The sequence below is a fragment of the Littorina saxatilis genome, linkage group LG8, assembly GCF_037325665.1.
Source record: "Littorina saxatilis isolate snail1 linkage group LG8, US_GU_Lsax_2.0, whole genome shotgun sequence".
NCBI classification, from domain to species: domain Eukaryota; kingdom Metazoa; phylum Mollusca; class Gastropoda; order Littorinimorpha; family Littorinidae; genus Littorina; species Littorina saxatilis.
The window spans coordinates 21387789-21413298 of record NC_090252.1 but is presented as its reverse complement, the minus strand read 5'-3'; the positions used below and the strand labels follow the sequence as shown (position 1 = coordinate 21413298).

General features: G+C 41.5%; 1 protein-coding gene across 1 annotated transcript in view; it reads left to right on the top strand.

Moving 5' to 3' along the window:
- Window positions 1–25510, top strand: part of LOC138974553 (uncharacterized) — a 94249-nt gene that overhangs the window by 66551 nt on the left and 2188 nt on the right. Inside the window, exons 16-18 of the mRNA XM_070347270.1 lie at window positions 14223–14365; window positions 17428–17581; window positions 24646–24738. Coding sequence (XP_070203371.1) covers window positions 14223–14365; window positions 17428–17581; window positions 24646–24738 — 390 coding nt within the window. The remainder of the gene's footprint in view (window positions 1–14222; window positions 14366–17427; window positions 17582–24645; window positions 24739–25510) is intronic.

The window sequence follows — 25510 nt, the reverse complement described above, 5'->3', positions numbered from 1 at the left end:
TACGAGCAGTATACTTCGTGAAGCTGCACTGATTGTCGTTAAAAAGACTATGCAAAGTCGACTACGAGCAATTTACTTAGCAAAGCTGCACTGATTGTCGTTAAAAAGACTATGCAAAGTCGACTACGAGCAGTATACTTCGTGAAGCTGCACTGATTGTCGTTAAAAAGACTATGCAAAGTCGACTACGAGCAATTTACTTAGCAAAGCTGCACTGATTGTCGTTAAAAAGACTATACAAAGTCGACTACGAGCAGTATACTTCGTGAAGCTGCACTGATTGTCGTTAAAAAGACTATGCAAAGTCGAGTACGAGCAGTATACTTCGTGAAGCTGCACTCATGGTCGTTAAAAAGACTATGGTAAGTCGACTACGAGCAGTATACTTCGTGAAGCTGCACTCATGGTCGTTAAAAAGACTATGGTAAGTCGACTACGAGCAGTATACTTCGTGAAGCTGCACTGATTGTCGTTAAAAAGACTATGCAAAGTCGACTACGAGCAATTTACTTAGCAAAGCTGCACTGATTGTCGTTAGAAAGACTATGGAAAGTCGACTACGAGCAGTATACTTCGTGAAGCTGCACTGATTGTTGTTAAAAAGACTATGAAAAGTCGACTACGAGCAGTATATTTCGTGAAGCTGCTCTGATTGTCGTTAAAAAGACTATGCAAAGTCGACTACGAGCTAAATTAAGGACCTCCTTAAAACCAAATAAAAATAAATTGAGGCAGGGCAAAGTACAGCAATGTACAGGGTGACACGAAAAAAACAGATCCCACCAAAAGTTTAATATTTTCTGAAATAATCAGCCGATTCTTTTATTTTTTCAGGTGAGCCAAGCTGAAATGATGTTCTAACAGCCCACCAAGTTTGAGCTTCAAGATGTCATGGACAACGGAGCATAAGACATTTATAGTCGAGGCCTATTTTCGCCGGCGAACAGATTTGCTCGGGCTGCGCACAACAGACTCTCTGACTGAATCAATATTCCTCGGTGTCCTTGCTGATTTAGGTCGACCAGAGTGGGATCCCCTGTTAGGGTTTTTACTATTGAGGTTATTGACAGTCCCATGGTCTCTGAACTTATCCCTCCATCCATAGATAACTGATTTAACAGGAAAGTCTCTACGTCCAAACTGTCTTTTGAATTCCAGTTGAGCAGCGTGGATAGAATTCGACCGAAAATAGGCCTCGACTATAAATGTCTTATGCTCCGTTGTCCATGACATCTTGAAGCTCAAACTTGGTGGGCTGTTAGAACATCATTTCAGCTTGGCTCACCTGAAAAAATAAAAGAATCGGCTGATTATTTCAGAAAATATTAAACTTTTGGTGGGATCTGTTTTTTTCGTGTCACCCTGTACAAGTAATACTGGAGAGAATAAAGGGCAAACACTACAGTATAGCGTTCGTGGGATACCTCCAGCTTCGCTGGGATTAATACGTTTGCTAATTAAAGTTGTCATTTGAATCGAATTTTCAGTACCAGGCTAAAGGCACGGTCAGCTTACCGTAAATCATCAGTTTCTGGTCAGACACGTCAGGCTTTTACACACAGTACAAACACCGCATCGTTTAAACACTCACTGCTCAAGAACATCCGTAAAAAGCGAGCAATTTTCGAAGAATGTATATTTGCGTGGCCAACCGTATTGTCTGCTACCACAATCGGACGCCTTGTTTTGGCGCTGGACCTAACTTTTAAAATATCAATAATAAGTTGACAGCTTGTTACACAAACATTGCCAAATCATATAATATTTCCTTTTTCGTTAAGACAAGATCAGTACAATTCGAAGTTTTAAAAGTTAGAACAAGTTGATTGAAATTTAGTTAGTAAGTTAGTAAGGCGAAACTACAACATTTAGTCAAGCTGTCGAACTCACAGAATGAAACTGAACGCAATGCATTTTTTCAGCAAGACCGTATACTCGTAGCATCGTCAGTCCACCGCTCGTGGCAAAGGCAGTGAAATTGACAAGAAGAGCGGGGTAGTAGTTTCGCTGAGAAGGATAGCACGCTTTTCTGTACCTCTCTTCGTTTTAACTTTCTGAGCGTGTTTTTAATCCAAACATATCATATCTATATGTTTTTGGAATCAGGAACCGACAAGGAATAAGATGAAAGTGTTTTTAAATTGATTTCCAAAATTTAATTTTGATCATAATTTTTATATTTTTAATTTTCAGAGCTTGTTTTTAATCCAAATATAACATATATTTATATGTTTTTAGAATCAGAAAATGATGAAGAAGAAGATGAACGTAAATTTGGATCGTTTTATAAAAAAAAATATTTTTTACAACTTTCAGATTTTTAATGATCAAAGTCATAAATTAATTTTTAAGCCACCAAGCTGAAATGCAATACCGAAGTTTGGCCTTCGTCGAAAATTGCTTGGCCAAAATTTCAATCAATTTGATTGAAAAATAAGGGTGTGACAGTGCCGCCTCAAGTTTTACAAAAAGCCGGATATGACGACATCAAAGGTATTTATCGAAAAAACATCCGGGGATATCATTCCCAGGAACTCTCATGTAAAATTTCATAAAGATCGGTCCAGTAGTTTGGTCTGAATCGCTCTACACACACACACGCACAGACACACACACATACACCACACCCTCGTCTCGATTCCCCCCTCTACGTTAAAACATTTAATCAAAACTTGACTAAATGTAATAAGTCGCGTAAGGCGAAATTACTACATTTAGTCAAGCTGTGGAACTCACAGAATGAAACTGAACGTAGTCCGCCGCTAGTGCAAAAGGCAATGAAAGTGACGAGCCTGTTTGGCGCGGTAGCGATTGCGCTGTGCTTCATAGCACGCTTTACTGTACCTCTCTTCGTTTTAACTTTCTGAGCGTGTTTTTAATCCAAACATATCATATCTATATGTTTTTGGAATCAGGAACCGACAAGGAATAAGATGAAATAGTTTTTAAAACGATTTTGGAAATTTAATTTTGATCATAATTTGTATATTTTTACTTTTCAGAGCTTGTTTTTAATCCAAATATAACATATGTATATGTTTTTTGAATTAGAAAATGACGAAGAATAAGATGAAATTGCTTTTGGATCGTTTAAAAAAAAAATAATGACAAGTTTCCGATTTTTAATGACCAAATTCATTAAGTATTTTTTGAGCCACCACGCTGAAATGCAATGCCAAAGTCCGGCCTTTGTCGAAGATTGCTTTGCTAAAATTTCAATAAATTTGATTGAAAAATGAGGGTGTGACAGTGCCGCGCTCAACTTTTACAAAAAGCCGGATATGACGTCATCAACGACATTTATCAAAAACATTAAAAAAAATATCCGGGGATATCATTCACAGGAACTATCATGTCAAATTTCATAAAACTCGGCCCAGTAGTTTAGTCTGAATCGCTCCACACACACACACACACACACACACACACACACACACACACACACACACACACACAGACAGACACACAGACAGACAGACAGACAGACACACACACACACCCACACACCCACACATACGTGCACACACACACACACACACACACACACACACACACACACACACACACCCACACACACACACACACACACACACCACGACCCTCGTCTCAATTCCCCCCTCTATGTTAAAACATTTAGTCAAAACTTGACTAAATGTAACAAGTCGCGTAAGGCGAAAATACAACATTTAGTCAAGTAGCTGTCGAACTCACAGAATGAAACTAAACGCAATGCAACGCAGCAAGACCGTATACTCGTAACATCGTCAGTCCACCGCTCACGGCAAAGGCAGTGAAATTGACAAGAAGAGCGGGGTAGTAGTTGCGCTGAGAAGGATAGCACGCTTTTCTGTATCTCTCTTCGTTTTAACTTTCTGAGCGTGTTTTTAATCCAAACATATCATATCTATATGTTTTTGGAATCAGGAACCAACAAGGAATAAGATGAAAGTGTTTTTAAATTGATTTCGACAATTAAATTTTGATAATAATTTTTATATATTTAATTTTCAGAGCTTGTTTTTAATCCAAATATAACATATTTATATGTTTTTGGAATCAGCAAATGATGGAGAATAAGATGAACGTAAATTTGGATCGTTTTATAAAAGAAATATTTTTTTTACAATTTTCAGATTTTTAATGACCAAAGTCATTCATTAATTTTTAAGCCACCACGCTGAAATGCAATACCGAAGTCCGGGCTTTGTCGAACAATACTTGACCAAAATTTCAACCAATTTGGTTGAAAAATGAGGGCGTGACAGTGCCGCCTCAACTTTCACGAAAAGCCGGATATGACGTCATCAAAGACATTTATCAAAAAAATGAAAAAAATGTATGGGGATATCATACCCAGGAACTTTCATGTCAAATTTCATAAAGATCGGTCCAGAAGTTTGGTCTGAATCGCTCTACACGCACGCACACACACACACACACACACACATACACACACACATACACCACGACCCTCCCCACATAGCACACAATATTGTTACAATAGTTATACAATATTGTATTATTATTGTAATCCAAGATTGATATTGGATTTCGTACGACTCTTTATTGTTTTCCAAGGTTGAACGAGTTGCGCGAACCAGTCTTGGAATCCAATATTGGAATGGTGTTGCTATCCAATAATAAATACAATAATCACGTCATGGTGGAGCTATAGTTACAATACAATATTGGATCGGTGTCGCTATCCAATAATACATGCAATAAAGGGACATAATCAAATCACGAGAAGGCCAGTGTTGTAATCCAATATTGGAATGCTGTTGGTATCCAATAATAAGCCAAGTGTTGTCACCCAATATTGGAATGTTGTTGGTATCCAACAGTAAGGGACGTAATCACTTTTAAATTGTCAGTGATGATGGGGAGATGACCTCCCTTCACCATTTCCGCCGGTGACTCATTTCCGTTTCCACGCACGTTTTCTAAGTTTGTGGCTGTTTAATTTCTGTCAATCTTCATCCTAATCATCCTTTTCGAGAAGAGTACATGTCGAGTAGGTAAAACTATCAGGTTTATAACATCATTTGTAAACAGATACATTACAAGATAGTTAGGTTTAGCATTTGTGAACTTTATTTTCGGCAACCATGTCCTCTTATTCGTCGTTGAGAAGAAAAATTCGAAAGATCGCGAGCGATGATTCAATTAAATGTCTTGTTTATTTGCTACATCATAATTATAATCCTATGTTGCAGAAAATGTAAATCAGAATAGCTGGCATCCAGATCAATACCAGAACTGTTATGTTTGCAATATCAATTCAATGTTGGTATCGTGCTTTCCTGCATGTATGGTCACTAAATTTCTTGATTTTCTGTGAAGTTTGCTTTTCGATTTGACATGTCGGAGAAGTAAATCAGTAAAAACTGCCCTTATATGTGGACAAAAATATCACAACAAAATAATGACCATGCGTGCAGGAAAGCACTATACCAACATTGAATTGATATTGCAAACATCAGTTCTGATATTGGATTTTGCATTGGAATCCAATATTGGTGGGATATTCAGTCAACGATCACTTCCAATATTGGTCCAATAATGTCATCCAATATTGCCCAATAAAAAAGGCAATATTGGAACAATATTGGACCAATATTGTTGTGCTGACTGATTCCCCCCTCGATGTTAAAACATTTAGTCATAACTTGACTAAATGTAAAAAAGGGAGCCTAAAGCATGTCACGCAAAACGTGTGCCCTGTAGCAGACGAATGTTTTGCATAATGCTTGCTTGTTTAAATTCAACAGTTGCCGATAAGTTCGTGTGACTCGCAACCGTTTATTGCGTTTTAGATTAAGCGTTACACAATAACGTGCTATTGCAGATACAGCGAGTCACATTGACATCACAAACTGTGACTAAATTGTGAAAAAAAGAAGGTGGATCACACGGGTTCACGATGGCTCAGGGGTTAGATAAACCACACAAAAATCAATTCTTTGAAAAGTGCTCGCTCTTTACGGAGGGCACCTAGGATGTTCTCAAGCGTTGCGTGTTGAAATGAAAAGGTGTTTGCACTGTGTGTAAAAGCCTGACAGTGTCTGTGGTGGTTCACGTGAAGCTGACTGTACCGTTAAACAATGAATGCATTAAACATTTTATAGAGTTGTCATGTTTACTCTAGCAATGTGGTCAGAATTACAGAAAATAGGTTCAGTAAGTAATATACGGTCGCAAATGCTTTGCGGAGACGAGCGTGATTCATCTCGGTCTTCGGGTATTGTTAGCCGAGACTATATAAATGTAGTCTTGGCGATGACTGGTTTGTGATGTTAATCTTTTAGTTTGATACCGACTGACTTAATGTTTTATATTGTTTTACGCGACTTGATTTATATATTTATCAAGCGTTCTCACAATGACACTCCACTAATTTAGAACAGGATTTGAAGTAGGAAATGTGAACAGATCTGAGCGTTTTCAGAACATGCTGCCTTTCTACTGTGATATACCTGAACGAAACTAGTTTCATACTTTCAAAAACTGGGACCAGCATGCGTGTACACTGAAAAGGGAGGCTAACTTGCATTGGTCCGGATAGCCACATCGGTTATGGAGACGTCAAAAACTAACAATGTTTTCGAAACTATGTTAACCTGTATGCAATATCAGTATCTGGTTAACACGATGTCTTGCGGCAGGTATTTGTTCAGAAAATGCGCATTTGTGAAAATGTCAATAATGGTTTTACCACTGCAAAGGGGTGTGTAACATTGCACTTTTTAAATTACATATCTTATCCAAACTCACATATAGCAATTTACTTCATTCTAGTGCTAGGACGCTGCAACGCATCACCTTGGTAACAAGGGAGGCAACTCTGAAAAAAAGAGCTACCTTGACCTATACCCAGGACAAAGTCACATGACTTCCTGCCAGTGCCGCCATATTGAACTCATTCACTCTACAGCGCTCCGTGGCTATCGGACGTGCTTTTGCTTCGCTTAGGCTTTTTAGCCTTTAGTCTGACCTTTGCTTTGGTCAGACTTCACCTTGGTTCTCTCTACACGTCCCTCTTCTCTTATTCTGTGTTTGGGTGCAAATTTTGTCGTTTTATTGCTTGACACAGGTTGTGTGGTTGACTTAGAAATTTGTGCACGCTTTTGTCCGTCATGTCGGACAGCGGTAAAAAGAAGAGTTCTAAGCAGGTTTCGGAGCTTTCTCCGGTTAAGAAGCCTTCTCGTAAATCTAAGGATTCTTCCAGTCAAGCAATAGTGAAGATTGTAGACCCTTCTTCTAAGCATTCTTTCGATGTTACTATCGACTTGCCAAAATCTCCCTCCATGCTGGCTCTGCCTTCAGAAATTGTACCGGTTTCTACTGGCTCTAGCTCTGCTAGCTCGTCGCGATATAACCTTCGTGGTTGAAAACGACGTTAAACACCAAATAAAGAAAGAAAGAAAGAAAGCTCTGCTAGCGATAAGCAGGATGTTTCTGCTATGCTCCTTTCCTTGAGTGCTCAGATAACCTCTCTTTCAGCGGAGCTTTCTTCGACTAGGGCAGAATTTCTGTCCTTGCCGGCGGGAGTTGACGATACGAGTTCCTTGGCTAGGGTGCGTGTTTCTCCCTTGATTACCGTGTTTTCAGCCGATGTGCATGCTGCCTTTGATACGGGTGACGGAGACTTTCCTCGACGTACTCAGGCCTCTTCTGACGGTCGTCCTGACAGTTTTCAAGGTATTTATCCTTCGTCAGTAGCTGGGTTCAACGCGAAGGGCGTGTCTCGGAGAAAGTAGCTCCACCCGATGGCTGGGGTGCGATTGAAAGTTCTGAACCCCTGGCTACTCCGTTCCGTGCGCGCGGGCGTGTGGTACAGGGTAGGAGCCCAGATACGCGTTTGGTCTCTGTTCAAACAGGGGATTCGCTGCTGTCAGCAGCCTCAGTATCTTTACACGAGGTCGGATTGGCACAGCGTTCCCTGCTTCCGCCCTGGGGGCAGGGAAGCAGTCCTTATGGAAGCATCACTTGGGTCTAAAATCCCTCAGGTGTCTTCCCTTCCGGGGGGCAGGAAGCAGTCCTTAGGGAGGCATCACTTGGGTCTAAAATCCCTCGGGTGTCTTCCCTTCCGGTTTGCGCTTCGCCTGGCTATGACAGTCACGGTGTTAGTGTACTTCCGGTATGCACGGATGTGCAGGACTACAGTTAGGATGTTGGTGCTTCCGCTCAAGAAGAAGAAGACACCAACTTCTGGTTACCATAAAAGCTCCCCAATGCGGGTGTCTTCCGGTAAGCGAAATTTTTTTTCACACGTCAGTTGCGGGCTTTCAATCCCGAAGGCTGGTTCCGAGTAACTACGAACGTAATCGGAAGTTCCGATATTTACCAAGTCAAAGAGCCGAGTCGAACACTATCCTTGCGTCATCCAGAGATACTGTAGACTACAGATCTCTGCGTCATCTTTGCAAGCAGCTTCGGAGATTTCAAAATGTTTGCTGTGTGCAACACATGTTCAACGACAACATCTAATACGGATATTTTGGATGTTTTGAAGGAAAGAACTTCTTTTTCTTGTCGTAAAACTAAAATACACCCTCCAATTAAAAAGCATGCACGCGTATGGGAGCCACAAACCGCATGCATACTGGCACACACTGATGCTGGTGATTCTGACTGTACACTGTTACAACTTAGATCTAACTGAACATGATCACGTTACTCGTTAGATCATCAGTGCTATCATTTTGTAGAAACTAAAAAGGCACTCGGAGTCCAGTAACAACATATTGAAGTATCTGTGAATGTGTTTCTGGCAATCAAATGGGAACTCTGGTGTACAAGAGGTCTTCTGCTGCAGCGCATGGTGTCTAGATCTGGATTTTGAAGGCTTCCACCGAGGCTGATGATACTGCCTGTGGTGGGAGGGCGTTCCATTCGCCAATGGTGCGAGGAAAGAAAGACTGCTGTCTGTATGATGTTCTGCAGACTCGGAGTTTATGAGCCTCAGCATGGATTGAGCGAGTGCTGAGTGTAACTCTTTTCGCTCTATCCTACTAATTCACACATTGACCCTGCAGCAGTGACGATCATTTCTAGATTGCAATCGGCAAAGTTCGTTACTCGGATTGCACTCATTCCAGCGCTACCGAGACACGAACGACAACTCAAATCCATAAGCATCCGAACACATCGGAACTTCCGTTTACGTTCGTAGCTACTCGGTAATAGCCTTCGGGATTGAAAGCCCGTAACTGACGTGTGAAAAAAAATTTCGCTTCTGGTAAAGCTTCACCAGACTATAGCAGTCAGTGTGGTAGCGGAATTCCGGCATGCACGGATGTACAGGACTACGGTTCGGATTACGGTGCTTCCGCTCAGGAAGAAGACACCAGTTTTCGGCTACTATCCAAGTTTACCCATGCTTTAGCATCGGCAGCGGAAGTAGTTTCGCTGTACATGAGGAAGGGGTGGTTGCTTCGGCAACTTGTCCGTACCACCACCTTCAGCTTTGGTTGACTTCCGCTCAGCTCGGGAAGAAACGCGTTCCTTTCGATCTGCGAATCTCCCTCTGTTGCCTCATATAATTATGGCCAAGTTTCTGAGCAAAACCGACAGCAAGTCAACGCACCGACTGACACAGTGCCGCAGCATACAGTATGGCGTCGGACTCAGTCAAACCGCGGCTTGCTCATGTGAAGCATCCCACTCCTCTCTCTCAGGGTACCTGCCAGAAGTTCACTTCAACAGCCACTTGTACAACATCATCGACACTTGCCCTCCCGCATGCTACTCTTCCGATTACAATGGAACTGGTTACGCTTAGGGAAGACGGCTACAGTAGAACAGAGCTGTACCTTATACTGAGTCCTCTCTCTTGTCTCTGGGGGAAAAAGCACAGGATCTTATCGAGTTATCCTCTCTTTCGGAAACTTTGCAAAGATCTCTCTCGCGCTCCATCTCCTCTGCTCTTGACAACTTCGAGTTTTGTCGTGACGCGGGGGCGAAGGATGTCACTACGCTGCTAGCCACTTTGGCTAAAGTTTCTGCTGAGCAGCTGAGCCTCCCAGCGCTTCTCTTTGCACACTCCGTGCACGCGCGCAGGGTCTTCTTTCTCTCTGGGTCTAGGATCCAAGATAAAGTCACCTTCGAGTCACTTTAGTCTTCTCCTTTCACAGAGGGTCCCTTGCTTGGTGTCACGTTTCAATATATCACTTAAGGTGATTATAAAACGGTTAGTTACTACTAACTAACTAACCACACCACGATCCACTCTCGCAGTCATACAATATAATAGAGACAACAAAAGTATAAGTTTCAGACGCCTGTTTATGTAAAACTCGCCACCTCCCTCGAGACTTCACTCAAAATATGTTCTTTTACGTTCACAAAACGTAAACAAGTCGCGTAAGGCGAAAATACAATATTTAGTCAAGTAGCTGTCGAACTCACAGAATGAAACTGAACGCAATGCCATTTTACTCGTAGCATCGTCAGTCCACCGCTCATGGCAAAGGCAGTGAAATTGACAAGAAGAGCGGGGTAGTAGTTGCGCTAAGAAGGATAGCACGCTTTTCTGTACCTCTCTTTGTTTTAACTTTCTGAGCGTGTTTTTAATCCAAACATATCATATCTATATGTTTTTGGAATCAGGAACCGACAAGGAATAAGATGAAAGTGTTTTTAAATTGATTTGGACAATTTAATTTTGATAATAATTTTTATATATTTAATTTTCAGAGCTTGTTTTTAATCCGAATAAAACATATTTATATGTTTTTGGAATCAGCAAATGATGGAGAATAAGATAAACGTAAATTTGGAGCGTTTTATAAATTTTTATTTTTTTTTACAATTTTCCGATTTTTAATGACCAAAGTCATTAATTAATTTTTAAGCCACCAAGCTGAAATGCAATACCGAACCCCGGGCTTCGTCGAAGATTACTTGACCAAAATTTGAACCAATTTGGTTGAAAAATGAGGGCGTGACAGTGCCGCCTCAACTTTCACGAAAAGCCGGATATGACGTCATCAAAGACATTTATCAAAAAAATGAAAAAAACGTTCGGGGATTTCATACCCAGGAACTCTCATGTCAAATTTCATAAAGATCGGTCCAGTAGTTTAGTCTGAATCGCTCTACACACACACACAGACAGACAGACAGACACACACACACACACACACACACACACATACACCACGACCCTCGTCTCGATTCCCCCCTCTACGTTAAAATATTTAGTCAAAACTTGACTAAATATAAAAACCAATGGTCACTGACAAAATGCCAGTTAGAATATAGAAAATTATAGTAACACGCTGATCCCGTGTAAAGATAAGAAAATACGACTGTTCTGCTCCAAAAGTGCTAGTTCATGCAGGTGTCACACACCCCACGTCGTCACTACTCGAATATAATCACAGATAGCATAAATGACAACGGTGGTCAACGGGGTGCAAAGACATGGTGCACTTAGCTTTCTTTGGCCACTGGGTGGACGGCCTGTAATTAGTCTTTTTAGCCTCCACAACTGCTCCGTCGAATGAAGTGCTGGTTAGCGTGGTGACGAAGCAGGGAACTGTGGAGGCATCAGGCGCCGCACCCAGTCGCTGGTTAGCTGGTTAGCCGGTTCGCTGGTTAGCTGGTTAGCCGGTTCGCTGGTTAGCCGGTTTGCTGGTTAGCGTGGTCCCCCAAAAGGCAGCCGAACAGAAGTTAGGAAAAGGCTGCAAACAGAAAGCATCGGTGCACTAAACATGTCAGCTACCCCTCACCCTCCACCTTTAAACATGTCATCTTTACATATCTCATCGAGCACGTGGGCCTGCACAAACGGACTTTCCACAACAACAAAACAGCCATTTTTCGTCCTTCTCTCCCTACCTGCAAAAAACATATACAGGTTAGTATTTTAGCGTCACAGAGAGCAAATTATGCGCTAACCTGGAAAGAACAACAGAGAGTATTTCATTCCACAAACACAGACTCGTCAACAGCGTTAAATAATGATTTATTACCTCAAACAGCCTATGAATGTAGCACTCTCATGGAAGCAAAACCCGCTTCCTCCCTGGAATGGCCTCTGTTCGTCAACAGTGACAACAACATCCAAAAAACCCTTGCCGAATACTTATGCGAAGACCATCGCACGGCGAAGGAAGATTGACGACTCGTCCTCAGCGAACATGTGGCGGTGAGAAGGTGATATCTCGTTGAAGTTCCTCTAGAGTGCCCGAATATTCTATTCGGTGAAGACCCTCATACTCTAGAAACCGCTGTATCGAACCTTCTTCTTCTGCCGCTGAGTGTCAAGTGCCAAGTTACCGTGTCTCAGACAGACAACCTTGACAAAAACACGTGACTAACCTTGTCACATAACAAGTTCAGCTATCGACAATTCTGCCTCGCCAAGCAGAATTACCCCTGAAAAATCCGTGCGCCACAAAATCCGTGCTCTGCGCTGTCAGCAAAACTCTGCCGTGTAGCCCCGACTCACGCACAGGCGCTTTCAGTCGCAATTGACCAAGAGAAGGCACCCCACTGAGTGACACTTTCTTGGTCTATGTCACTAGATCGTGACACTGGGTCAGCCGTCGCTTGGCTCAAGGTGCAAGTAAGAGGCGGATCTACTCCGGCACTCTTTGCTTTTTGTATTCACCAGGGGAGTGTTCGCACGTCTACGCTACGTTGTATACCTCCCCATCTTCCGGCAAGAAACCGGGAACTGCTTCAGCTTTCCACACTCTGCCTCAGATTAGGCAAGATAATGAAGCTAGGCAAGCACACATAGGGTTAGACCCTCTGGCTTAGGCAGCTTTGCGTGTATGTACGTCCACTTATGGTGAAGTTGCATACCTCTTCTTTTCCGCCTTCTCGGATGAAGCTGCTAAGTGCCACTAATTTTCGCCTAAGCGGCGAAAAACAGGTCAAGCTATTAAAGCAAACACAGCTTTTCCGGTTTACGGAATCGCTGGCATTCTCATAAGAGTCATAAGCTTTGGTTTTCCATCAGCTCTCCAGAACATGGCCAACTAACTGGTGCACATTCTGACTCAAAAATCTTTAGGGTTTCTGAGCCACTGTCCGTAACCTCACAGACGGAACATTTCCGGCGAAGCCTACCCCTTACGGTAGCGGCATTCTGCAGCGACTATCGCTGGGCAACACAAAGGACTCGCATAATATTCTATAGTTTCAGCGATTCATTTTAAGAGGTTACGGAAAGAACTAAGGACACCATCATGTGGCGAAACTTAGGTTTGGCACAGAAGCTTTTAGCATTGGTTTTTTTCCCCATACGCAAAAGATAGTGAACATTTATGTTTTGGGCAATAATAGATAGAAACACATACCTTGTGGTTCAGTGATTCGACTTCGGCATTACGCCCCACAGGGCCTTTTCTCCCGCGAGTTAACAAGCTACACTCTTTCTGTTGTCTTCACAGCGGCGGCCCCTGGATTTTTCATAACATTGCAATGTGCTAGGAGGCCTCTCCTACATTGCAGAATAGTACGCAGCTGTACGCCCTGATAAAATCTCAAGTCTTCTCGGCTAAGCCATCGAAGTGACGTCACACTTGTCACAGTATGGTATAGGCTTCCGGCTTTACCGAGCCTACCCCTCTTTTCCTCTGAAGGCTGAATCACGGCACTCCAGTTCAGGGATTCAGCTTCGGATACTTACCGAGAAATAAATCTCTCTCCGAACGTGGGGTTCGAACTCACGCTGATAGAGACCAACTGGCTACAAAGCCAGCGCGCTACCAACTGAGCTACTTCCCCGCCCTATGCGCGAACAGCAATGGTAGCAGCAGGGCAAATTATTTGCCTAGCTCATAGATTGAGCATCCCATGCCCACCGCGTTTATTAGCAATCTGCTATATGTGAGTTGGGATAAGATATGTAATTTAATCGAACATTTTAGTAATACATTTTCATTTGATTAATATACTTACCCAACTCACATAGTTAATTCCCTCCCACCTTCCCCCGCTAGTGGGGTTGTTCTAAAAAAAAAGAGGGAAGGATTTTCTCCGCTTTCGTGTGAATGAGTTAAATAATTATGGCGGCACGGGCAGGAAGTCATGTGACTTTGTCCTGTTTATAGGTCAAGGTACCTTTTTTTGGAGTTGCCTCCCTTGTTACCAAGGTGATGCGTTGCAGCGTCCTAACACTGGACTGAAGTAAATTGCTATATGTGAGTTGGGTAAGTATATTAATCGATTTTCTGTTATCATCAGTTTTTTTGGTTTGTTATTAGAGGCTCTCAAGTGTGGTAAACCATTCCTGCAAAACGATGTGGAATACACGAACCCACTCTACCCTGTGATGATTTCGCACATACCGACATGTGTTTTGCGACTGCAACTCGACTTAGAGGACACGGGTCATCTTGAAATTAAGGTAATGTTGACAAATCAACATGTATCCCTAGGATAAACAGCCATACAAAAATCCAAGGGGAATAATCGGATCAACTTGACGCGATTTAGGGCAAACTTTGCTATTTTTCTCTGTCGGTTTTGGTTTCATATGATCCTGGAGAAGGCAGTTTATTGCTGCCAAAATGTTGATGAAGAACATACCAAAACTGGTTCCTGTTGTGTCCTCTTTTTGTTTATGAGTTTTTTGGTTTCTATCCAGATTATAAAAGGAAGCTACTGCTTCAGTGAGGACTAAATTCTGTTTCGGAACGCATAAATTGTCATAGCGCGGTTGGTATTTACATGTTACATGTTACATGTTTTATAAGCTGGAAGCACAATCGATATCGAAAGCACAATCGATACGTGTACTTCTCTCTCTCTCTCTCTCTCTCTCTCTCTCTCTCTCTCTCTCTCTCTCTCTCTCTCTCTCTCTCTCTCTCTCTCTCTCTCTCTCTCTCTCTCTCTCTTCTCTCTCTCTCTCTCTCTCTCTCTCTCACTCTCCCCCTCTCTATCACTCTTCCCCTCCCTCCCTCCCTCTCTCCCTCTCTATCTCTTACTCGCTACATGTAATACCATAAATATTATATATGTATTCTTAAACGGATTTTTGTTTTGATGTACAATTTTCATTCAATTTTCTTTTCATGTTTGCTTGCTTTTCATTTAAACTGTACAATAGCCGCCATTTATATGTATTTTTCTAGAAAACTGTAATTAAACACCACTATAAGCATTATTCTTGTTGTTGTTTACTCAATATGCGTTTCTTTGTAAATAATGCACAAACGTTGAATAAAACAGTTTAAACCAAGCTGGAATTGTCGGCGATCGATCGCCGAGCGGTAAATTCAAACGTTTTAAAGTGTGATATATTCTTTCAACGACTTTTTTCACGTTTGGCATATTTCCACACGAACACAATAAAACTGTACATTTTGGTTATCAGAAAATGATAAGGATATAACATTAATGTTGTCTGTAACATTTGATTTAATCGGAAAATCTGACTTCTTTATCAGCACAAAACCAACAACAATCTTCAAACAGGATGCACAAGCTTTTCTCTGTTATCTGTCGGTGGATTGGTCTCTTAGTCTGTCAATCTCTTTGTGTGAATGCGGAAGGGTTGCCGTTGGTCTTTCTGAGAGTTTCTGCAGGGCTAACACTTTTCTGGTTCTCGCCGGAAATCCGGTTTTTGAAAAATTTTAAAACCGAAAAATCTTGGTTCTTAAAGTAAAGCGTTGTTCTTTGTCCATACAAGATGATTTAAAACAAGTCGCGTAAGGCGAAATTACTACATTTAGTCAAGCTGTGGAACTCACAGAATGAAACTGAACGAACTGCATTTTTTCACAATGACCGTAGTCCGCCGCTAGTGCAAAAGGCAGTGAAAGTGACGAGCCTGTTTAACGCGGTAGCGGTTGCGCTGCGCTGCATAGAACACTTTACTGTACCTCTCTTCGTTTTAACTTTTTGAGCGTGTTTTTAATCCAAACATATCATATCTATATGTTTTTGGAATTAGGAACCGACAAGGAATAAGATGGAATTGTTTTTAAAACGATTTCGGAAATTTAATTTTAATCATAATTTTTATATTTTTAATTTTCAGAGATTGTTTTTAATCCAAATATAACATTTTTATATGTTTTTTTGAAATCAGAACATGATAAAGAATGAAATAAAAGTAATTTTGGATCGTTTTATAAAAACATAATTTTAATTACAATTTTCAGATTGTTAATGACCAAAGTCGTTAATTAATTTTTAAGCCTCCATGCTGAAATGCAATACCGAAGTCCGGCCTTCGTCGAAGATTGCTTGGCCAAAATTTCAATCAATTTGTTTGAAAATTGAAGGTGTAACAGTGCCGCCTCAACTCTTACAAAAAGCCGGATATGACGTCATAAAAGACATTTATCGAAAAAACGGAAAAAAAACCTCTGGGGATATCATACCGAGGAACTCTCATGTAAAATGTCATAAAGATCGGTCCAGTAGTTTACTCTGAATCGCTCTACACACACACACACACGCACAGACACAGACACAGACACACACACACACACACACACACACACACACACACACACACACACACACACACACACATTACCCCCCGCGGGTTAGGGGGAGTCCCATATTGGTTGGGACTAGAAAGAATTTACCCGATGCTACCCAGCATGTCGTAAGAGGCGACTAACGGTTCTGTTTCTTCTCTTCTTTTGTCTTATTTCTGCCTTACCAGTCCTTTCACCTATATTTCCTTCCAAGAAAACTCTCCCTACTATTCCCTGCAGTTTTCCAATTCTTTTCTTGTTGTCTTATTTCTACCTGACTGGTTCCATCACCTTTATTTCACTTACCAAAAGTCTTCTTTTCCACATTCTTATTTCTCTGCACCCCGCATGTCGTATGAGGCGACTAACGGATTCTGTTTCTCCTTTTACCCTTGTTAAGTGGTTCTTGTATAGAATATAGTCAATGTTTGTAAAGATTTTAGTCAAGCAGTATGTAAGAAATGTTTAGTCCTTTGTACTGGAAACTTGCATTCTCCCAGTAAGGTCATATATTGTACTACGTTGCAAGCCCCTGGGGCAATTTTTTGATTAGTGCTTTTGTGAACAAGAAACACTTAACAAGTGGCTCTATCCCATCTCCCCACCTTCTCCCCTATCCCATCTCCCCCCTTTCCCTCGTCGCGATATAACCTTCGTGGTTGAAAACGACGTTAAACACCAAATAAAGAAACACACACACACACACACACACACACACACACACACACACACACACACATACACACACACACATACACCACGACCCTCGTCTCGATTCCCCCTCTATGTTAAAACATTTAGTCAAAACTTGACTAAATGTAAAAAGCCCTGGCTTCTGAGGGGGGGGGGGGGGGCGCCGCGATGGACCCTGGTCCTTCAGGTTGTTCACTTGTTGTGTGTGTTAGCCCTGTATCTGTGATTGAATCATTAAAAGTAAAAACGATGTTATGAAAAACGCAATGCTAATTTTTTTTTTCAGTGGCACGATTACAAATTTAATGGTTCTGCCAACATCTGTGTTGATGTGTGGACTCGGTTTGCAAATAAACATCAGATCACTGACTCCACATGCATTCCTGAAAGAGGGACAGATAGGCAGGAAAGCAATGGAAAGGAACCTACAGTTACGACACGTAGGTCTGCCTTCTCTCACTGTCCACGTACCTTTGTTCATTAGTTTGCATGTCTGCGTATGTGTGCGTGCCTGCTTGTCTGTGTATGTGCTTCTGCGTGCAACAACATGCGCTCACAAATATAGACTAAGACATGTGCGTGTGTGTGTGTATGTGTTTGTGTGTGTGAGTGAGTGAGAGAGTGTGTGTGTGTGTGTGTGTGTGTGTGTGTGTGTGTGTGTGTGTGTGTGTGTGTGTGTTTGTGTATGTGTGTGTGTGTGCCATTCGGAAGGTGAAAGGAAAACGGACGTCTTTTAGCGTGCATTCGCTTGACGGAATGGTTAATCACGCCTCATCGTTCTTGTTGTTATGTAAGGTATCAAGCTGAAATGCAATCTACTTTAGCTAGTCTGGGCCGGTCAAAGATCGTTTGACAAAAAAACGTATGAACAAATGTGGCCATGACAGAGTATGTGGTAAAGGTTTCTTCCAAGCGTTTTTTCAACCAAAAGTTCATGTTCTCCCTACAAAACGTACGGCCTCCACCTTTGCGCTTAATTATGCTGGGCATTTGATCATGTAAGTTGTGATTACTTGACTTAATGTAAAAGCACAAGAGATTATAATGTGTGTATACAACTCTCCTGTGTTCACTTTCAAGTGAATAACTATTAGTACGGTTGCTAGAAGCGCTGACCAACAAGTGTTCAGATATTTTTCTAATTGTCGTTTCTAGATAGTAAAATATGTGCTGAAAACGGTCAGCTATCGCACCATCAAGAAATCGGTTCCCTAGTACCCCTTTAAGGCTCTGGAACCACCCCGGGTGGCAATATCGGGTCGCAACAGAGAGTGTTCCCCATAGCCGGAAAGAGCCTCAACCGTGAAAGATAGAAAGAAAGGTATTGAACAAAAAAGACGCACAACACCAATGTGAACCATTTGTGTTATCATACTTATATTAAAATATTGATGACCATGGAATAAATGGGTTATTTGTAGTTTTTTGACAAAAAATCGCGAAAAACATGACAAATTGTTTTTTTTATAGCCTAAACTATGAAAGATTTAAAGACAAGTATTGAACACAAAAGATCGCAATGGATAATGGCAACAACATTTGCTCTCATTGTTGTACAAAATTGTTGATTGTTTTTTAATACTTTTCCGTTTTTGTGGATTTCACAAAGCATACCAATTAAACGGCAGTCCAGGTAACTCGTCCGAATTTTTGCGGCTAAGAGCCTCAACATTTGAAGATAGAAAGACTATCATTGAACAAAAACTTTTGATCTCACACTGATATTGAAATATTGATGACCATGCAATTAATGGGCTATTTTCAGATTTGTGGGTACAAAATCGCCCAAAACATGACAAATTGTCTTTTTTCTAGCCTAAACTATGAAAGATTTAAAGACAAGTATTGAATATAAAAGATTGAACGGGATAATAGGAACAACATGTGCACTCATTGTTGTTCAAAATTGTTGATTGTTCTTGAATATTTTCCGTTTTTGTGGATTTCACAAAGCGTACCGATTAATCGGCAACCCGTGTCAATCATCCGAATTATTTCATGCTGCGCCAAAACGATTGAAAATGGATGGAATATTAGTGTTTGAAGACAAAAGGCGCACATTGTCATGTTAAGCATATCTTGTTACACCGTATACACATCAAAATCATGATAGCTCTTGGTTTGAATGTTACAATGTTTGATTTTGTGCAAGTTACACACATTGATACTGACAAAATGTAATGATATTCCAGGACAATATATCCAGCGCGCTCTTTGGGTCCCCAAAACACTGTACATGGTGAGTCCCATTGTGGTGCCAAAGTAGAAAATAATTATATTCACTTTAGCGATAGTCCGCAGTAGACGACATCAAATGACACAGACTGTAATGATAACTCAAAACTCGTCATCGCTTTCAGCAAACGCGTCAAAGTCAACCTCCTCATCTTCTTCCTCGTCTTCCTCGTCATCCTCTTCTTCACAACCACCATCTGCCAGAAGATCGATCAGCGACACAGGTAGGATGGGCTTGAGGCACCACACGGGTTCCAGGACACCGTCTGCATTTTTCGTCCATCCCTGCCCCTGGTCGTAGGGTTTGGGCCTCTCCAGAATGCCTTCATGAGCACGCTTGTACAGGGCAACGCGGTGGTTTACTCGCTGAATGTGCGGCATCAGAGCAGATTGGCAGGGAGGCATGCGGGCTAGATCGACCTTACACTTGGACGTGAGTTTCTCGTTGTCTCCCACCATCTTGCGGAGTAGCTTTCCACGAACTACATCAACTGATTTCTCACGACTGTAATTGTACATCAGGCACGTAAACTCTTCCAACTGCTTCACCACCCGAAGTTTGACATCCCAGTCGTCACCAAGCTGCCTGAATGCCGTGTGAAACTTGGGATTTTTCTCCAGTTTCTTAAGGGCCCCACCTTCACCTTTCCTTTGAATGCACTGGTGCAGTCCTCTCCGCTGTACACATAGAACCCAAGAAGAGTGGCACAGTAGTCATGCCCCAGGGACTCTGCAAGCTCAGAGAGGTTGATCAGTTGCCGATGTTTTCCTGATCCCGTATCCAGGTATACAGTCAACTTGATGGCTTCAGCGTGGTAGAGAAGAATGACAAAGATGTCCGTGTCCGGGGTTCTGACCACAGTGTTCTTGTATCCCAGCGCTGCGGCATGATGGAGGTACAGCACCACCCATCATGACTTTGTCCAAGTCCAATGGTTCGTCTAGTTGCTGTGACTTGACGAGAAGTAGAAACGCGATGTCGCTTTGCACCTGGTACTGGAGGGCCTTTCCTTGTGGGGATGTGAGCGTGACCTTCTTGCTGCAAGCCTCCATTGTCTTAAGTTTCTGCCTCTTTATAGTGTCAAAGAAGCTTCCTGGCTCTCCACTTTGAAGGCGGGTGATGAAGTCAGTTTTGGCGACCATGCCTTTAGCTTCCGCCTGAAGCAAGTCCTGTTCGACGTCCATGCGGACAGGGGCACCAGACGCCAAGGAGTAGAGCCTGTCTTTGTCTGAGATGGAAAACGGGTTCGTGAAGTTATTGACATCAGTGATGACTCTCTGAACAGCCTCCTCGCTTTTTTTGATTTCGGTCTTCTTAAGTTCGCGATGTCTCCCCACCTTTGGACAGTCTGGATCGTCGAGGAGGTTCACCATCTCCAAGGTCTTTTCATAGACTGGGATGTCAAACTTCGGGTGCCACTCTTCTTGGGTTCTATGTGTACAGCGGAGAGGACTGCACCAGTGCATTCAAAGGAAAGGTGAAGGTGGGGCCCTTAAGAAACTGGAGAAAAATCCCAAGTTTCACACGGCATTCAGGCAGCTTGGTGACGACTGGGATGTCAAACTTCGGGTGGTGAAGCAGTTGGAAGAGTTTACGTGCCTGATGTACAATTACAGTCGTGAGAAATCAGTTGATGTAGTTCGTGGAAAGCTACTCCGCAAGATGGTGGGAGACAACGAGAAACTCACGTCCAAGTGTAAGGTCGATCTAGCCCGCATGCCTCCCTGCCAATCTGCTCTGATGCCGCACATTCAGCGAGTAAACCACCGCGTTGCACTGAACAAGCGTGCTCATGAAGGCATTCTGGAGAGGCCCAAACCCTACGACCAGGGGCAGGGATGGACGAAAAATGCAGACGGTGTCCTGGAACCCGTGTGGTGCCTCAAGCCCATCCTACCTGTGTCGCTGATCGATCTTCTGGCAGATGGTGGTTGTGAAGAAGAGGATGACGAGGAAGAAGATGAGGAGGTTGACTTTGACGCGTTTGCTGAAAGCGATGACGAGTTTTGAGTTATCATTACAGTCTGTGTCATTTGATGTCGTCTACTGCGGACTATCGCTAAAGTGAATATAATTATTTTCTACTTTGGCACCACAATGGGACTCACCATGTACAGTGTTTTGGGGACCCAAAGAGCGCGCTGGATATATTGTCCTGGAATATCATTACATTTTGTCAGTATCAATGTGTGTAACTTGCACAAAATCAAACATTGTAACATTCAAACCAAGAGCTATCATGATATTGATGTGTATACGGTGTAACAAGATATGCTTAACATGACAATGTGCGCCTTTTGTCTTCAAACACTAATATTCCATCCATTTTCAATCGTTTTGGCGCAGCATGAAATAATTCGGATGATTGACACGGGTTGCCGATTAATCGGTACGCTTTGTGAAATCCACAAAAACGGAAAATATTCAAGAACAATCAACAATTTTGTACAACAATGAGTGCACATGTTGTTCCTATTATCCCGTTCAATCTTTTATATTCAATACTTGTCTTTAAATCTTTCATAGTTTAGGCTAGAAAAAAGACAATTTGTCATGTTTTGGGCGATTTTGTACCCACAAATCTGAAAATAGCCCATTAATTGCATGGTCATCAATATTTCAATATCAGTGTGAGATCAAAAGTTATTAACATTAGTGTTTACCATAGTTTTTGTTCAATGATAGTCTTTCTATCTTCAAATGTTGAGGCCCTTAGCCACAAAAATTCGGACGAGTTACCTGGACTGCCGCTTAATTGGTATGCTTTGTGAAATCCACAAAAACGGAAAAGTATTAAAAAACAATCAACAATTTTGTACAACAATGAGAGCAAATGTTGTTGCCATTATCCATTGCGATCTTTTGTGTTCAATACTTGTCTTTAAATCTTTCATAGTTTAGGCTATAAAAAAAACAATTTGTCATGTTTTTCGCGATTTTTTGTCAGAAATCTAAAAATAACCCATTTATTCCATGGTCATCAATATTTTAATATAAGTATGATAACACAAATGGTTCACATTGGTGTTGTGCGTCTTTTTTGTTCAATACCTTTTTTTCTATCTTTCACGGTTGAGGCTCTTTCCGGCTATGGGGAACACTCTTTGTTGCGACCCGATATTGCCACCCGGGGTGGTTCCAGAGCCTTAAAGGGGTACTAGGGAACCGATTTCTTGATGGTGCGATAGCTGACCGTTTTCAGCACATATTTTACTATCTAGAAACGACAATTAGAAAAATATCTGAACACTTGTCGGTCAGCGCTTCTAGCCACTAAACTATATCGTTCTGATATCATTTTAAAGTGAAGCTAAAGAAACCTGGTATCGGCACTGCTGTGCATCTCCTATGATCTCAATGGTATCAAGGCACGGGTCATAGAGATCAATTTAGATCTAGATCTATTTCCGGTTGTGTTATTTTCCTTCCACCATTCCTCGATGGAAAAGAGTTAGTGTTGTTTTTGTTTTAATTTTTGTCTTTGTCGTTGATCATTGTATACACAAATTACACAAACGTCATCTTGTGAGGGACAAACAAATATTGAAACTCTCGGATGATTTTTGTGTGTGGTATCAACCTCGACCTACGGTCTCGGTTGATACCACAAAAAAATCATCCGAGAGTTTCAATATTTGTCGGTCCCTCACTCGATGACGTTGTGTAATCTCTATATATTGCTATTCTGATAGAAACGTGGGGGCATTCACAGGTTGTGTTTGGATATGGTCACACAGCTCTTTTTCGATCATCGGGCCATATTCCGCAGGAAGTTGCTGAGTATCCTTTTCATATTCGCAATAACAAAGACGCATGTTTCCGGTTTCTTTGACGTGTATGAAGTACACGCATACCGGGCCAGGTTTGCTTCTTTGGCTGGTCGATAGACAATGCAATTTGCACATTTTTACATGTTGTCAAGTTTTGACTAACTGTTTTAACATAGAGAGGGAATCCGAACGAGGGTCGTAGTGTATGTGTGTATGTGTGGGCATATAAAGGGATTCCGCGAAAATTACTAGGATATCCCCAAAATCTACTTTCATTTTTTTCATAAATGGCTTCACATCCAGCTTTTTTTGTGAAAGTTGAGCTAGCACTGTCACGACCTCCTTTTTCAACCAAATTGATTAAATATTTGGTCAAGCAATCTTCGACAAAGTCCGGACTGTATTTTAACTCCGAAGCTTACAAACTAATCATTTAGTTTGCTCATCAAAGTTGTCATTAAAATCGGTTTTTCATAAGCATATCAAACAATGATTGCGTTGTATTCCTCGTCGTCTACTGTATTAAAAAAAATATATAGAAATGTCAGGCTAACTTTAAAAATGTGTTCAGAATAAAAGAAAATAAGTGCCACAGCCGCATGCTTTGCGGAGACGGTTAACCGAGACTATCCAAATGTAGTCTCGGCGATGACTGGTTTGTGGTGCTGATCTTCTAGTGTGATCCCGACTGACTAAATGTTTGTATATCGCTACACTCGACTGGTTTTCTTACCGTAAATGAAATACACTTCGTGTTCAATTTAGTACAGGCAACAAACCTTGCTACATTCAAGGAGCTTTATTCTAGCAGACAGTCTTTCCAATGTTCAGGACAGAATCAGCAAACTCTCTTTTCCATATACAACGTCCATTGTATGCAATGTTGAAGTGAAGTTACCGATCTGAACCATTTAGTCGTTGACTTTCTGAGACAATCCTTGTTCTCTTGTCATCCACATATTTACCGCTAGTCACCACACGCGAAATCACCATCCCCAGCATAAGTCAGGCTTTAGAACAATAAATACAATAATACGTAGGGAATTTCGAAGCATGCTTCGTGACGTCATATGAAACCTGACATAATGACGTGATACCAAACATCCGGTTATCTCGTGTCTTCTCCCTGATACATGTCCGGCTTTTTGTTTTTTTAAGTTCGATGAATCCATAGATACATGTGCAAGGGATATGCGCATTAAACTGTCGTCTGCACAAGTCAACATAGACCATTCTGGTGTTTGTTGCTGACAAAACATGTTTCAACACAGAATATTATTTCAGAATAGCAATATAAACGCTATTGCGTTTTTTTTTTTAGCGTAGCAATAGGGTCCAGTATTTAGACTCAAACAAGAATAATGCGACTCGTCGGCATCATACTTGTCTCGTCTAAATATCGGACCCTATTGCCACGCTGAAAACACAAATGCTGTTAATCTTCAGTAAACTCCATAACCATCCACTAAGTTTAATAAATAACAAGTACGCTTTGCAGTGAAGGTAAAGGCTTCATCGAGAGTCCTATTTACGTGGAACTTTCCGGAAGGGAGCTATGGAAAAGTTCGTTTCAGCATGTCCTTTAAACTCTGTAAGTATCCATAAGTTTTGTAGTTTGTTAGTAACCTAGACGGGCGCTGTTACGGGGTTGTAAGACGTCGGCTTCTTAATCGGAAGGTCGAGGGTTCGAATCCCGGCCGCCTTGTGGGTTAAGTGGAGATTTTTCCGATCTCCCAGGTCAAACTGGGTACTCGTGTAAATTCGTAATGTTTCTCAGCCAGTTCTTGGTAATGGTCACACTAAGTGGCAATTCTAGTTATAAATTCTACACACCAAAACCAAAACATACGAACAACGCACTTTTACTTTCTGTGCACCCACACAATATAATTCTCTCCCCTTTCACATCCGCCACTCTCAGTCACCCCAAGCATTCAAACGAGCACTTAAAACGCACCTCTTCAAGAAATACAACCCTGATTTTGTTTTCTCAGTCCATCAGTAGGCTACATGTAGTGTATTTGTTGTTTTAGTGATAATGTATATACACATCTAGGACTGTTTTCAGCATTGTTGATAACATGTTCTGTTTGATTTAGGGTATTCAGCTGGTATTTCCTTGTTTTTTACTACCTATTTTATTCATGTTTTTATTAATTAGTTAGTGGAATAATCTTTTGTAATGTATGTTTGCTGGTGTATGCTTTTAATTAAGCGTTGTTGACTATGAATGTAGATGTAAATGCTTGTATAACTGTGTTTTAATTTTAAATGTGTCAAGCGCAAAGAGCATACTTGTAAAGTTATGATGCTGCGCTATGTAAATGCTCATTTATTATTATTATTATTATTATTAAAGGCAT